The sequence below is a fragment of the Micropterus dolomieu genome, linkage group LG08 (genome assembly GCF_021292245.1).
Source record: "Micropterus dolomieu isolate WLL.071019.BEF.003 ecotype Adirondacks linkage group LG08, ASM2129224v1, whole genome shotgun sequence".
NCBI lineage: Eukaryota > Metazoa > Chordata > Actinopteri > Centrarchiformes > Centrarchidae > Micropterus > Micropterus dolomieu.
Window position 1 is genome coordinate 8190051 of NC_060157.1, and position 14070 is coordinate 8204120.

Here is a 14070-nt window from a genome sequence, read left to right on the forward strand (position 1 = left end):
CCACTTGTACGCCCAATTCAAGCTGACTCAAGTGACATCACTTGGGGAAATCTATCAGACAGCTATCACACAGCTCTGGAGCCACAAAAGGCTTTATAAAACTCCCCAGCATCAATTTGTAAAATTAGTGGAATTCTAAAGTGGTATCAATCTTCTCATTAAACTTTAAAATGTTGAACTCCTCCTTTAATCCTTATTGACTTATTGCAGACTCAGAGGTGTCACTGCTTCTGCACAGCATTGTATTTCTCTCTGCCAACTACCCGAATGGTCCCAGCCGAGACTGACAGGATGCCTGAACCACTCTGCTTCTGAGATTACGTTCTCTTTTGTGCACTGGTCAGCATGACTTCCTGAGAGTTGTCAACATCTCCGTTTTGCTGAGGAAAAAACATTTTAAAACTGATCTTGGCAAGATTTTGAGGTTTAAAATTGTCTTTGCAAACAGGGTTGTAGTAAAGAAAAGGATTCCATTAATTCTAGACGCCTTAGAACCATCCTGTTTGAAAGTCAGCCGTGAACACAACATTCCTCTGAAGTGGAGGAATACCACAAAGTACGTACATAATTAACAGAATTTCTTTTGGAAAAGAAATGGAAATAGGGTCAATATATGGTGTCTTTGTCTGGGGAGTGGTATGGGATTCTACTTTATAAATTTGCACGAAAAGACAGGTGTGTTTAAACTTAAAAATCTTGTTTAGGAGTTCTCATGTAATTAGACTGAAATTGTGATTCACTGAACTATATTAAGCGGTGATGTTGAGGTAAATGATACGACGATACCTGTCGCTGTATTTCAAGCTCGTTATCACTGTAAAGCGCACACTTGTCGATTACTTCTAAGCCAACACATCATTACACAGCAATAGTGACAAGTAGGGAAACAAAGAGGATACTGTTTAGTATTTTGGGTTCTTGTTAATATCTTGCTTGTGGAATGGTAAAGTTGTTCAAACACATTCCATGCAAAAAAAACAGGAGAAGTTTACTTTTATGTGAACGTGTTTTTACATGTTATCAAACACATACTTCATCTTCTCGTACATTTACCTCACTTTGTGCTTTGCTCTCACATCTTTACAATGAATAATGCTGGGTCATGGCTAAATTTGAAAACCTGTAAAGGGAATTGTTTTATTTATATGGATCAACTTTTCAACCGCAAAAATTAGTAGATAACACACAGGCACCTTCAAACAGGCGAAATGGCGAGTGATCCTAAAGAGATGAAAAAAGCCTTTTAGTTTTGTCATTGCAAAGACATTCAAGCTTGTTTGTGGTGAGAAGCTGAACTTATTGTAGATTAATATCTTGTTTGGGTGCAGTGCAGCATCTACAAGAGTTGTGATGGCACTTTGTTTACTTGACATTTTCTTGCTTTGGAGGCTTAAAATGACATTAACTTGTCCTGGTCAAACCACGCTTCAGCACAGAATTTCATTCAAGCTTTTGGGGCCTGTTAACAGTATGAGGAACTGCATGTTCTTTGTGTTGGTGTTGTAAAGCATAAAATAGGAAATGTCATTTGCTTCCTGTGCCTTTCGCAAGGACTGGCACAATACGTCTGAAATATGAGTTGCAAGAGTTTTTTTCTGTTTAAGGTTTATTTTAAAATTTGTTATATTATTTGTTAAACAGGTTTTGAATGTTGTGTTGCTGTGCCAATATTATATACATTGTAATGGAATTGTGTGTAAAATAAAGACCTTTATGGTGCATTTATTTTCCCTGTTTGCATTTACCCTTAATGCAAAGTCATATGCAATTTACAGGGTCTTTAAAAACAGAAATTGGAAGCCACCAAAACATAAAAACCATGCGCCAAAACAGAACTTCAGTCTCAAGAAAATTAAAAGATGTTACACTTCTCCGCAGCAAACAGAAACATTCATTGACAACAACGTGGGTATTAATTTTTTCTATCATTTAGAATTCCTAAACACAGTATCAAAGCAGATATTTTTAATCTATGAAAATATAATCTAAAAATCAATACAAGGGAAAATATATTGTTCTGTGTCTGATGTCTTCAGTATAAGATAAACATATTCAAAGTTTCCAAATGAAGCTCCCAATAAGCGTGACATGAACAACCAACTCCTACTCCGGCATGACGCTGAATCACATAACTTCGTAGCCGCTGCGGATGCCTCTCATCAACAAGCAGGCAAACACGATGCCCATTATCTGGAAGGAAAACAAACATAATCTCTTTATGTCCTGTAGCACTTTTTAAAAAGCCAAGTTCAGAAATCTTTACAGGGCAGAAGCATGAAAAACCACTGGACATGACAATAAAAATAAAACAAACCCTATACACTTAGACATAGTGCAAGTTAAAAGAATCTGGTTCTGCAATAAGTAATGTCTGCTCAAATTAGGTTACCAATGATCATGTTACATACCTGCAGGAAAGCAATAACAAGAGCTGCAACGATCACCCACAGGATGTTTTTCTTCAGCAAAGCCTCCACAGCATCATGACAACCCTAAAACAGAAAGAGAACTTTTAGATTCAACATGGACATTTTATTGTTTGAGTTATTACTTGAGAGACATGTTGCCTTCAAACACTGCTTAACTTTGTGTTTTGTTGACATTGGCTTTACTTCCTTGTTGACATTACCTGCTGTTGTGTGGAAAACTACTCGAAATCAAACAGCTGTTCAAGCATGATGGGACTTTATTAAAACAACTTGAGTTTGTATAAGTGTGCTGCAAGCAGCTACACCAGTTGTACTTCTGGTTCTCTATTTCTGACAAAGTAGCTGCTCAACAAATGTTTGCTGTAGCGTTAAATTGCACTTGCTGTTACCACCAGTAACCATTGGTGTCGCCAAATCAACCACAAATCAAATCTAATTATAATTTAAACAAAATCTCATGTTCACTGACTTTGCAACAACATATCAAATGGGGGGGGGGGGGTTACCTTCTGGTACACTTTGACAGGGTTTGTCATGGCCCCATTTCCACAGTTTGCAGTGACATTCACACAGCATGATTCAGGCACAGAATTTCCATCAGGTTTGAAGTCTCTCCAGTCAGAAGAACTGTTCACGCCACAGCATTTCCACTGGAATTGCAAAATGAAAAACATTTAATATGGATATGACAGCTGTAAGGTTTGGCAATGGACGCATGACCAATGTACAGTAGAAGGATGTAGCTTGTGTCACCAGAAGGTGCAGAGAAAAACAAAAACAATGTCATGCAGCACCGACCAACATGATGAAGTGTTAAGTGAAGGTGTTATCAGACTGGGTAAATTGTAGGAGAGTTCACTGAACTCACTTCCTGTTGCAGTTCATCCACAGCCTTTTTGAATTCTTCTGTAGTATTGTAACGCTTCATCATTTCAGAGAGACCTTCCTGGACGACAGCTGAGAGCTACATGGGAGATAAAACATGAAAGCAAAGTTAAAACCACACCTTCTGAAGGGTCTTAAACACACAAAATAGTGAAGTTCTACACTCACCTTGTTTCTGAAGACATATCCAGCGATTGCTGCTGCCACCTCAACTATGATGATCAGTGTGAGAAGGACAGCAAACTGGGGGGGTGGGGATAAAAATATTTAAATGACTTACATATACTTAATGACTATTCTAAGCTACATTGTATGTGTTTTCCCACACATTATTCATTAATCTCTGCCACCAAATCCCACACGGCAAATTCAATAGTTTTGGTGCTGTGTGGTTTAACAGATACCACGCTATATGAATTACCATGGTGACCATGCAGTAGTTCTCTTTCCAGGCACCACAGCAGCCGAAGAAGGCGATGAAGAAAATCACCACACCGACTACTATGACGACAATGGGAGCTGCGGAGGTTGCCGCATCACTGATCACTAAGGTGTTGTGCAAAGCCACCTGAACCAGGATTCCCACGACAATCAGTGCTAGGCCACATAACTGCAGAAAAGAGAGGGGTGTTAGTTTAGGATGGAATTTTTATGGGATCATTTATGATCTTTTCATGTAATCCTAGAATGTTTCTTTGGTTTGAGCCCACAGTGGAAACTAGTGTTTTATTTGATTATCTGGTAACACATTGGAAGTAAAGAGAGGCTGTAAAAATAGAAGTTGTATAAGCAATTGAATACTCAACTTTGAAACTACATACTTACAGTATTGCTGAAATTTAAATCTCATTGAATTACCAGCCACTGATCTAAATTAAAGTGATGCCTGTTGCTGAGGAGAATTTAAAAAGATCAATTTTTTTAAGCCAATTAAATTAATAAAACCAATCTAATTTGATTAATTCAAATTTTTTAATCCAAAAATGACCAAGTAAATTTGAACATCTTGAATACGATTTTTACTGATACTTGAATTGTAAGCCAGAAATTCGGAACCCTTAATTTAAGAGTCTGCAGCCATGTTTTTGGCTTTGTGATGCTGTACTAAACCAGATGCTAACATCAGCACGCAAACATGTTCACACTGATAATACGAACATGCTGATGTTTACCAGGTATAATGTTTACCATGTTCAACATTAGTTTAGTGTGTTAGCATGCTAACATTTGCTAACTGGCACTAAAGTGCATTGAGGGAATGTTATTAATTTTACATGCACATACTTGGTCATAAACTAAAGTATTGGGTAAAGTTAAATTAGGGTTTGATGGTGGCGACAAATGAAAAGTGAGGGATCAAAGTCAAGTCAAGTAGGATATATCATATGGGGACAATGAACATCTGTAAAACATTTGGTGACAATACATCCGATAGTTGTGTATTTCATCTGGATCAAATGGTGGAACAAAGGACCGGCATTTCCATCCATAAAAATTAAAATTGCACAACTTAAAATACCTACTGGAAATTTTAATGGTGGGAAATAAAACCACATGAATAAAGTAAAATGTTCCAGATATTATAACGGGTAGGTATTTAGTTGAGATTACTTTTAACAAGTAGATATTCCCTTGCTTAGAAGATTGAAAACCTCTCTTTGATAAATGAGTAAGCACTTGTGCTAACCAGATGGAAGGAAGTTGCAACAGTCTTCAGTTCCTGTATGTAGATGTAAAGTTATCAGGTGATAAAATGTGATATTCATGTGTCTCTGCTTTGGGTGGAGTGACAAGAGCACTGTATTAGAATTTTTACAACCACTGTGTGGGTGAAATGTTTGACCATGATAAGCTGAAGTTCTCACAACAAACATTACAGTGAATTGCATATCCTTTACTTTGAGGAAGCTTCTTCAAACAGAGCAGGGAGTCCACTCAGAGTAAATACAACTGTGGGTGGACAGGAAGGAATTTAAGCACTAGAGCCAGAACAAGTAGATGATGAATCAATTAGTCCATCAGCAGAAAGGTAATCATAAAATCGATTAATAAATTGATTGACTAAGTAATTTTGTCTAGTATTTCCTTCTTCTCAAGTGCGAGGATTTTGGGATTTCAGATTCTCTTACGTTATGGTAAACTACAGAAGTTTGTGTTATGCTGATCAGACAAAACAAGGAATTTATGGGAATCTTCTTTCACTTTATTCTGACATTTTATGGGTTAATGATAAATCAAGAAAATAACTGGCAGATTAATCATTAGGAAAATACTACTGCAGTCATATCGACCACTTAACTCTACGATGACTCCATAGTGTTACTGTGTATTTTACTGGACATTAAACAGACCTTCAAGGACTAAATGTTACTGCAGCACGAACACTAAAAATCAACCATAAGAGTTTAAGTTTCTCATCTGAACAAGCAGAACAAAAAATGTGATTAAGTGAGAAAAATATTGTATGTAAATGCTGGCAGACTATGTCTTAAAACAGTTATATACAAAACTTATATGATGATACACTGATGATGGTGTTTGGAGGAGGATGTCATTGATCAAGTGATACATGAAAATAAACTAAGGAGTGGAAAAACCATATCAGTTTGGAAAATTTGGTGATTCAGACTGGCCTTGTTATCGTTTGACTTCACTGTAACGTTATGAGCATAACATACTGTCCTGATAAATAAAGCTTCAACTAATGTTTATTTTCATTATCAAGAAATTACCTTATTATCTTCCAATTAGTTCCTCGATTACTCTTTGAGTCTATAAAATGTCAGAAAAGTGTGACTTATTCAACTTGTGCGTTTTGTTTCCAAAACCCTAAATATTACAGCTGGGGTAGGCAACATTGGAGAAACTAGCAAGAGACAGTTTGATTTTGAAAGTATCAAACCAAAAAAAAACCCCCTCCCTTCAGGCTTCCCTCCAAGGCTACTTCCCAAAAACAGACAGGCAGGCAGGTAGGTCTGTCATGCTTATTACAATCCTGCAACAGCCACAGATACTGGATCTTTTTAATTTGTGTGTGTGAGCATTTGATTTATTGATTGTTGACGGGATGCAAGCAGAATTTCAACAAATAACAAAAAATGCTTCTAAAATAAATCATATAAAAAAAAGCAAATATTTTCATTTGAAGAGCTGGAACCAGTGAATGTTTGCCTATTTTGCTTTTAAAATGATTCACTGAGTATTAAAATGATTGCTGATTAATATTCTCTTGTTTGACAAATCAATCATTTGAGCTAGGCTGGCTGATAAAGACTCTAAAGATGTGGTTATTGCTTGTGTAGGCATTTTTCAGACCGAGATCATTTAAACTTTTGGTCTTACAAACACATGCTGACAGGAAGTAGCACAGGATAGAGACATAAATTCACCTCATGGTTATTATAGACGATTCAGTGACAAGTCAGTTGCAACTCTTCTTTTATGCATTTACTCAAAGCAAACAGCGGTTTTCTCCTAACATCTATTAAAAAGCAGTATTGCTGCATCACTGTAAACAAAAAAAGTTACCAGACAGTGCCCAGCCAACTGCCCTTACTACTCTGAAATGTTTTCATATTAACAAATAAACAGAAATTCTAGGATAAAAACCTACATACAGTTACTACACTGAAAGTCTTGCAATAGCCTTCATGTCAGATGACCCATCAACTCGCCAACTTTGTTATGTTATTCATGTTAAGCTCTAGCTCCAACAAAAAACCTCTCCTTGTTTGCACAACTAATGTAAACATTTGAGTTGAGTCAAATAGGTGGTTAATGACTGACCTAGGAAAACGAGTGAATAGAGTGGGAAATGTAAATATTTGACTATTCTCCTATTGCAATAAACTGAGGACTATTGGCATTTGAAGAATATAGATTATAGACCAACAACTGAGAAAATGTATCACTTTTTTGCTAAGAGCTACAGAGTTCACTTTGCAAAAACTCCTGTTTACAGCATGCAAGTGTCAATGTCTCATTCAAGGAAGAGTGTGTGTGGGGGGGGATCTGGACGAGTCACACGATACTGTTACGCTGTCAAATCTGGTCATATGATTCACATTCCATCATTCCCACTTCTCGCTCTCACACGCCCATGATGACAAAGTGCCAAACAGGTGACATCCAGGAAACATTCAGGTTAGTCCAGGATATTTGATATGAACACCTTCATGTTCATGTTCCTTCATGCGTTCATGAATTTGACATTGAACATGTGAGCCCGTCTACAAAGAAGTGTGAAACGTCACTGGTTGATTTTTTTTTTGTTATATTTTATGTGCTGTATGTTAACCTTAAAGTAGGGTAGTAAGAGTTAATGATCAAAGTCAGAAAGGAGAAGTCTAGTGGGGAAAATATTTCAGACTGCCTGCTAAAAATCTAAGATGATTTATCTATCTAAAACAAACCTGCTGGTCAACATAACCTGAGCCTTATTTCATGTTTGCTCCCTTTGTGCTTTTTGCACACCACAAGATTGTTTCACTTGTCAGTAGCATTGTGTTTAGGTTCCCTTTCATAGTAAAACATGTAGAGAAGTGGTCACTCACCCAGAAAATAAAGTTGAAAAAGAAAAGCAGGTACTTGACACATTTCAGTCCCCCCTCTACAGCCATGCTTGAAGAGGATCAGCGTCCTGGATCAAAAATCAAACAACCCATACTTTATTACATTTCATACCCTTTTTCAAGGCAGCATTTATGGACATTACATCATCTGTAATACAAGCCGCAGCAGAGGAACATCTGAGTCATTTTCAGGAGGAACCTGGTTGGTTGAAGAGCCTTTAGCAATTCAGTGCCTTGCACTGTGAACAGGACGGCTGTGACAAACTGCACATTATATTTATCATTCGTAGGTCACACGTTCCCATTGTTTCAATTAAATGTATTTACAGCCCAGGCATTAAACATATCCATAATGCAATTAAAGTTAAAAGACAAACAAATGTTTAAATACACCAGCTACTTTGTGTTAACAGTAAACAAGCCCACAAAAAAGGGCAGGGCTGTAAGTTAATCAAACAAGGAGAAGTGTTAACCTCTGAAAAATTCTTAAACGACTCATAGTTTGGAAGTTTTTTGGAAGTGAGCAAAAGTGCCGCTTTGAGGAAAAAGCCAGTCCACCAAGACGTTAAACATGAATGCTAACCACCGCTAGCAACAATTCCAGCTTTGTCACATGCCAAATTAAGTTAACGTTACATCAACCAGATCGTCTTCGCTTATTGAATTTGTTAAGAGTTTGACAACTAAATTAGTCTTAGACAAACGCAAACAGCTAAACAGTTTCAGAAACGTTTCTCCCACTTGAAACATACTTTTGTTTGTTTGGCAACTTTTTTGTGAAGAAATAACATGACTGTTAACGTACATCGTTAACGACTAATTAAACGCTGCGTCCTAAACAAATTAACCGTTAGCAAGAAAAAAGTTCACTGTTTCGACGGTTTTTTAAGGTCTAACGTTACCTTTGTCAAGAAGTCCTTAAAATCCTGCGATGAGATGCGAAGACGACGATATGTTGAAATTTTAGAGTAGTTTCTGCCGTTTATAGTCCCTCCCTCGCTGCTCTTAACTCCCCACCACTCCCCACGACCGTAACTTCATAAGCTGCGTTCACCGTGAAGGCTTCACGGTCTCCTCGTTAAATCCACAACTCTCGGGCTTTGAGTCCCTAACGTCCCCTGGTTCTAGACTATTTAAAAAAAGTCGCTAAATTATCACCCCAAATTTAATGTTAATGGTGAAAACATGTTTTCAGGGACATGCATGAAGCATGCGAGGTCCCTACTGAAACTGAAGGAATTATTTTTTTTCCTTTTTTCGGCAAAATATGCTAGTTTTGGGGGGCCTAACCGGTCCTCACATTAAACATGCTCGAAAACACACCAGACTTTGCACACATGTCGGAAGTTGCGAAAAATTCAGGAAAAATTATGTATTTTATGGGCCCTGCACATGGGCGTGGCAAAATGGCTCGCTAGTTCCACCTACAAAATACATTCAACCAAGGGCCATTAAATAAAATAAATTCTTATTGAATGGCCCTGATTCAACCTACATGCACGAAAATTTGGGGGCAGATGCACGGTCTATGATCAATACACACAAAAAAAGAGACCCATAGCCCAAACGCCACAGGAAGTCCGCCATTTTGAATTGAATGTGCAACCCATTTTTCACCATTACAGGGTGCGTACTTTAATGAACTCCTCATAAACAATTAATCCGGACGACTCAAAATTTTCGCTGTGCACTCTAAGCCCACTGACGATTAAAAGTTGTTCAAACGGTGAGTTTTCGTCCACGGGCGTGCCAGTAACGTGGCATTGAAAATCAACGATTCCCCACAGAACAGGAAGTTGTTATTACTTCAGTGTACTTTAAAAAAAATACATTTTATAAGTTCTTTATTGCAACTCAAAGTCAAATACAAAGTGCAAACACAACCAGGGGTTAACATTTAAATAAAATAAAATAAAAATAAAGAAAATAATCAGCAGTTCAGGCAATTAAGAAGTTTACATATATTGAGGGTCTTCAGTGTACATGCTCACATCTGCACCAAATTTGACATGTATAACAGTCCCGCCCTGAACACATTCATACGCCAACATAAACTCAAAGTCATTGCGCCTCCTGCTGGCAAGAGGAAATAACATGTTTGTTTTGTAATGAACTACTCCTAGCAGGTTGGCCTTATCAACTTCAAAACTGTCCCAGAAAACCCTTAACATATTGATCAATCCATGCTGTAAAATTTGTGAGGTTTCGGTTAACAAAGTGGTGGTGGCGTGGCGGCGAAGTTAAACGCTTCGCAGTGACACAGGAAGATGTTATAACTTGCCTATACATGCTCAGATCTGTACAAAATGTTACACATTTATTTAGAGTTCCACCCTGAACACATAGCGCCACCTGCTGACAACAGGAAGTGACCTTTAACGAAGCAGCCCCTGAAGCACGTTTCACCTAATGTATGAAATTTAACAAACTCCTCCTAGGGATTTAGTCTGACCGACATCAGATTTTTGCTTTGCAGTCTAAACCCATTTAAGTTTAAAAGTTATACAAACGGTGAATTTTCGTGGAATGGCATGCCCATGGCATGGCGTCCAAATCGATGATTCGCCGTAAAAGAGGAAGTTGTTGTAACTTAAGTCTACAGGCTCACATATGCACCAAACCTTACAAGGTTGATGAGAGTCCCGCCTTGAATACTTCTACAAGCCAATATTCTCTCATAGTTATAGGTGCTACACGTTTGCCCAACGCTGCTTGCAGCTTTAATTTTCTTGTTTGAATTAGTAACTGGCAATATGCAGGCCACACATCTCTAATGTGTTAAGGAAATGTAAAAGGTCATGAAGATGTGCTGACTTTACTGGCCATGTCCAATACATTGAAGGAAGGTTACTTCCTGCAATGACACAATAAAGAGCAGATAACAGGATGTCTAAAATGATATATTACAAACAACAACTATGACTGTAAAGTGAGATGAATTTGTTAAAAAAGGACAGTTCTGTCATTCCATAATATAGAGACATGTCCCTGTCCATTTGCAAACCTATTGATGACGTGTAAATTTTGTTGTAGTCATAGGAAATTAATCATTGTGTCAAAGGTTTGCTGGTCAAAAAACTCATTTCCTCATTACACACTGAGAAACATCCTCAAACTGCTGAATAACTATCTCCTTGAGCAATATTTTTCAGATGACACTTAACCCCTAGTTGCGTGTGACCTCTGACATGTATAGCAACTGTAAGTCGCTTTGGATAAAAGCGTCAGCTAAATTAAATGTAATGTTATGTATGTTATGGCCCAGAATGACTGGACAGAGTGAACTTGTTGGTCAAAGTGGACAATGTGAATGCAATGGAAGAATTCGATATTGAAAGCTCACATTTTTTTGGTGTAAACACATGGCTCCATTTCCAACCAATTATTAATTGAAACAAGTTTATATTAATAATTGGTTTGTTAGCAGTGTTATCCCTCTAATTCTTGATTATATTCTCCATAACATCTATAGGGACCTCTGACTCATGCTGCATGTCTTTCTCACGTTAATGTTGTCAAGATGAATATTAATTGTTGACCTCAGTTTCTCTCACTCTAACCTGTGATTGTACCACAAGCGTATCAAAAAACAAACACCTGAGTGATCCTCATCCCTGAGCGGACCTTAATAGACTGATAATATCAGTATGACCTGGTTTAGTGTTAAATTTCACAGGGTAGGTAACTTTAATTTTGCTTAGGAACTGAATTTGTTTTTTCCCTTTCCATTTGAATCAGAAGAAGAAGAATCAGAAGGAGCTTTATTGCCAAGTAGTGTTTTACACATACGAGGAATATGCTGTGGTGATAAGGTGCTACACGTAGACAAAAGTTGACATAAATAAATGTGGAAATATATATACATGGAATGGAAGAACAACGTTAGCAGATATATACATGTGCATTTTTATGGGTTTGTCTGGTTTTAGTATGTGTTATTGATGGTAAGTTACTTAGCACATCATTTAGCAGAGGGGTTCATTTTAACTTTCACCACTCTGAACTCTAATTAATTCTAATCTGTTATACAGTACCTTTGACTGCATTACTGGAGCAGACAGATCTGATTGTTTCACTAAGCTGTTGGCCCACAATGATAACACCACGGAAATGCAGTGTCATGTGGTTCAGCCATTTGGCCAAATGCAGTTCCTGTAGGTCAGGGCAGTGGTTCAGGTTCAGGCTGACTGAGAGTTTGCAGCCGTGCTAGCAGCTCTGTGAAGCTGTACTATGTCCACAATAACAATGGTAACATGCTGATGTTTAACAGTGTTTTTTTTTTTTACCACATTCATGATCTTAGTTTAGCGTGTTAGCATGCTAACATTTATAGGCTTATGGGAATGTCATTAGTTTTGCAGGTATTAAGTCATAAACCAAATATTGAATATATTTAAATTTTGACTTGATGATGGCGATATATGAAAAGTCAGGGTGTCACAATTGTTACTGTAATCCTGAGGGGGCCATGAATGCCAGATTTCATGAAAATCAATCCAAAATACATTTCACCCCAAAATTTTAACTTGAACTTCATTTTTCACCGACATTTTGACCCCCCCAAAAAACATCTGCCTAAATGAGAAATATGTGTGTAACTGTATAATTTAACTCCTTCATGTCATTAAACCCAAATTCAGAATGTTATGAAGGACATGTCCTTAATGGTAGCTACTGCCCTGCTTTACCATTTTGTACATGCTCAAAACTGTGGAGATGACTGTGGAAATCAGGAGGGGCACCCCAACACCACCCCTTATGACCATACTCTGCTGCAGTGTCTGCTGTGGAAACACATAGGAAACCATCAGGTTTCTGGGATCCATGATCTCCTAGGACTTAAAGTGAGTTTCCAACATCAACACAATCATCAAAGGCCCAGCAGAGGAAGGTCAACCTGGTCTGGTCTGTCTGGTCTCTGCATATCCAACATTGGTTTGGATCAGCCAAAAAAAAAATTAGAAAAAGACTACAACAGACTGTCAGACCTGCAAAAAAAAATCACTGGTGTCAACCAGTTAACCTGTCCTCCATTCAGAACCTGGAAATGGGCGGGAAACATCACTGCAGACCAGACTCATCACACTCCAACTTCTCCCCTCTGTTAGGTGCTCTGTTAACTGTATGTATATTTCTATAAAATTATGTGTCACATACCTGGCCAATAAAGCTGATTCTGATGTCAAAGGTTAAAGTTCCACAAATAGGTGCATGGGCTGTTCTCTAAGGATCAATTATAAAATAATCAATTTAATTAATCAATTTCAGTCTTTATATTATCGCAATATTGCTCAAATATCTTATGATTTCTCCTGACAGAGTGTAAAGTTTGGTCTAGCCATATGTAAACTGTCCACTTGTAGAGACGTTGAATGAAGCTGGTTAGCCAAAAGTCAATAAGCATGAAGAAGAAGAAGGCTGTATTCTGAACTACCTACTGCATAATACTGGCAACTGCAGCATACTACATTTAGGCCAAATCAGTATGTACTACTAGTATTTATTTTTTATTTTATTGATCATTACAGTAACAAAAATACAAAATACACAGATTGTCAATTACATTTTAGATTGCCAGAAGCTCAAATTAAATTGAGCTCTTATATTATATTAAGACATTTTATTGCTTTTTTTTTTTTTTTTTAAGAGTTCTATTGAGGTGCAGTAGTGTTTCAGTTCAACTGTAAATCGATTGTATCAGGGTTTGGATCCAGTCCATTTTGATTTGAGGATGTGAAATTTTCCAAGTATGACGTGGAGCTGCACAATATAGTTAATATTGTCTGGACCATGAAGTACAAAATATAACATGACATCAAATACATTAATTAATATAGTCTTACCCGTTTTTCTGTTAATAAAATGTTCCAGAGCTTTCCAGAATACATTTGTATGTTCACAGTGGTAAAAAAGATCAAATATAGTTTCTCTTTCTAAATTGCAAAAATCACAGTTATAATCAATCTTTGCAACACTTCTTTGACGGGGTAAATATGATGCAAAATCTTAAAGTTCACTTCTTTGATATTAATACAATATTTGTTAAGAATAGCACATGCCTTTTCCCACTGTAAATCACTCACAATAGAAGACCAAAAGAACTTAGCTGCAGAGAGTGTGGTATAGTCCAAAACATTCCTTATATGTTTGTTACTGCAGGACTTATTCTCAATATTAATTCCTTC

General features: G+C 37.3%; 1 protein-coding gene across 1 annotated transcript; it reads right to left on the bottom strand.

Moving 5' to 3' along the window:
• Positions 1 to 1706: 1706 nt before the first annotated feature.
• On the bottom strand, positions 1707 to 8943 carry cd63 (CD63 molecule). The gene is made up of 8 exons (XM_046056566.1): positions 8788 to 8943; positions 7868 to 7953; positions 3736 to 3924; positions 3483 to 3557; positions 3298 to 3393; positions 2936 to 3079; positions 2409 to 2492; positions 1707 to 2190 (listed from the first exon to the last, which is right to left on the bottom strand). Exons 2-8 carry the CDS (start codon positions 7931 to 7933, stop codon positions 2125 to 2127), a joined length of 720 nt encoding a protein of 239 aa, XP_045912522.1. The 5' UTR covers positions 7934 to 7953; positions 8788 to 8943; the 3' UTR covers positions 1707 to 2124.
• Between the last annotated feature and the right edge of the window lie 5127 nt (positions 8944 to 14070).

Coding starts and splice junctions, on each gene's coding strand:
- cd63 (XM_046056566.1), bottom strand. CDS start 7,933: ATGGCTGTAGAGGGGGGACTGAAATGTGTCAAGTACCTGCTTTTCTTT. Junction 3,925..7,867: donor TTTTCAACTTTATTTTCTGG/GTGAGTGACCAC, acceptor TCTTTTCTGCAG/TTATGTGGCCTAGCACTGAT. Junction 2,191..2,408: donor TTGTTATTGCTTTCCTGCAG/GTATGTAACATG, acceptor TTTTCCTTCCAG/ATAATGGGCATCGTGTTTGC.